The 1761-nt window shown below is 51.0% G+C and overlaps 1 protein-coding gene across 1 annotated transcript; it reads right to left on the reverse strand.

Annotated features, from left to right (window-relative positions):
• Nucleotides 1-200: 200 nt before the first annotated feature.
• On the reverse strand, nucleotides 201-1136 carry LOC311203068 (olfactory receptor 14A16-like; the record flags this gene model as incomplete). Its single annotated transcript, XM_084277703.1, has 1 exon — nucleotides 201-1136. The coding sequence occupies one exon, from the start codon at nucleotides 1134-1136 to the stop codon at nucleotides 201-203; it is 936 nt and encodes a 311-aa protein (XP_084133829.1).
• Nucleotides 1137-1761: the final 625 nt, after the last annotated feature.

A 1761-nucleotide genomic window follows, 5' to 3' on the forward strand; every position in this document is an offset into this window, starting at 1 on the left:
AAAGATATCATTAAAATAGAGAAAAGCCTTACAAGCATGTCTCTTCAAGTCGTTCTCATTAAAGAAGTCAAGACTTCTACAACTATTTGGATTTTAGTTACCTTACAAAAACTAGAAGGGAAAAAAAACCCCAAAAATATTACCTAAAAGCCCTACTAAAGAGTCATGAAATGAGTTACAGTGTTGGTGATATGAGCAGTTTATTGTTGCTTAAAACATCCAGTCATCAGTTTCCACATGGCATCCTTGAGCTCCTGGTTCCTCATGCTGTAGATGAGGGGGTTCACTGCTGGTGGAAACACCGAGTAAAGAAATGACACTGCCAGGTCCATAGACATGGAAGAAATGGAGGGGGGATTCAGGTTTGCAAACATGCCAGTGCTGACAAGCAGGGAGACCACGGCCAGGTGAGGGAGGCAGGTGGAAAAGGCTTTGTGGCGTCCCTGCTGCGAGGGGATCCTCAGCACAGCCCTGAAGATCTGCACATAGGACACCACGATGAACACAAAACAACCAAAAGCTAAACAAATGCTGACCACAATGGCTCCAGTTTCCCTGAGGTAGGCATCTGAGCAGGAGAGCTTGAGGATCTGGGGGATTTCACAGAAGAACTGGTCAACTGCATTGCCCTTACACAGGGGCAGTGAAAATGTACTGGCTGTGTGCAGCACAGCATTGAGAAACCCACTGGCCCAGGCAGCTGCTGCCATGTGGACACAAGCTCTGCTGCCCAGGAGGGTCCCGTAGTGCAGGGGGTGGCAGATGGCAACGTAGCGGTCATAGGCCATGACAGTGAGGAGATAGTACTCTGTTGCAATTAAAAATACGAAGAAAAAGAGTTGAGCCACACATCCTGTGTAGGAAATGGCCCTGGTGTCCCACAAGGAATTGGCCATGGATTTGGGAATAGTGGTGGAGATGCAGCCAAGGTCAAGAACAGAGAGGTTGAGGAGGAAGAAGTACATGGGGGTGTGGAGGTGGTGGTCACAGGCTATGGTGATGATGATGAGGCCATTGCCCAGGAGAGCAGCCAGGTAGATGCCCAGGAAGAGCCAGAAGTGCAGGAGCTGCAGCTCCCGTGTGTCTGCAAAGGGCAGGAGGAGGAACTGGCTGATGGAGCTGCTGCTGTTGGACATCTGCTGCTGTCAGGTGTGGAGACCTGTGAAAGGAGGAAAAGGAAGCAAGAAGTTAGGGAGCTCCTCTGACAAAAACCTCTAGCAAGTCTTAGGAAACACCCTCAGATTAACTCTGTATTCAGGAAGATTTTTGTCAGGTCCCTTTTGGGAGCTCTGCTTTGTGCTGGCTTGAGTGTGCCACTGGTGGGAGGAGGGTTGGCTGTGGGCTCTGGAGAACTCAGTCCTGCCTGGCAGCAGTCAGTGAATAGTTTCAGTCCTACAGATGGGTGTCCCGAAGTGAGGGTCAGCTCAGTGCCAGCCCCACCAAAGGACATGCCCAGAGCCCCAGGTAAGGGTGGGACAGAGACAGCAACTACAGGACAGGAAACAGTGAAAAATGCTCCAGCCAAAACTGGAAGGACAGGGACAGACAGACAGACAGGCACTCATGGGTTTCTACTCACTAGGGAGTTGGGTTGCCAACAACAAGACTCAGCCTGAAACCCTGGAACTCTGGGTGCAGAGTCTGTGCTGGGTGGCAGAAACCAGGGTGTTTCTGTGGGAAAATATCAGCACGGTGGGGGATGACAGGGAGGTACCAAATCCCCACTGCCAGGGCATTGCTGGGAGCAGCTCCTTCTCCCTC

Source organism: Gallinula chloropus, assembly GCF_964237585.1.
Source record: "Gallinula chloropus genome assembly, chromosome: 35".
In the NCBI taxonomy this organism is placed as follows: domain Eukaryota; kingdom Metazoa; phylum Chordata; class Aves; order Gruiformes; family Rallidae; genus Gallinula; species Gallinula chloropus.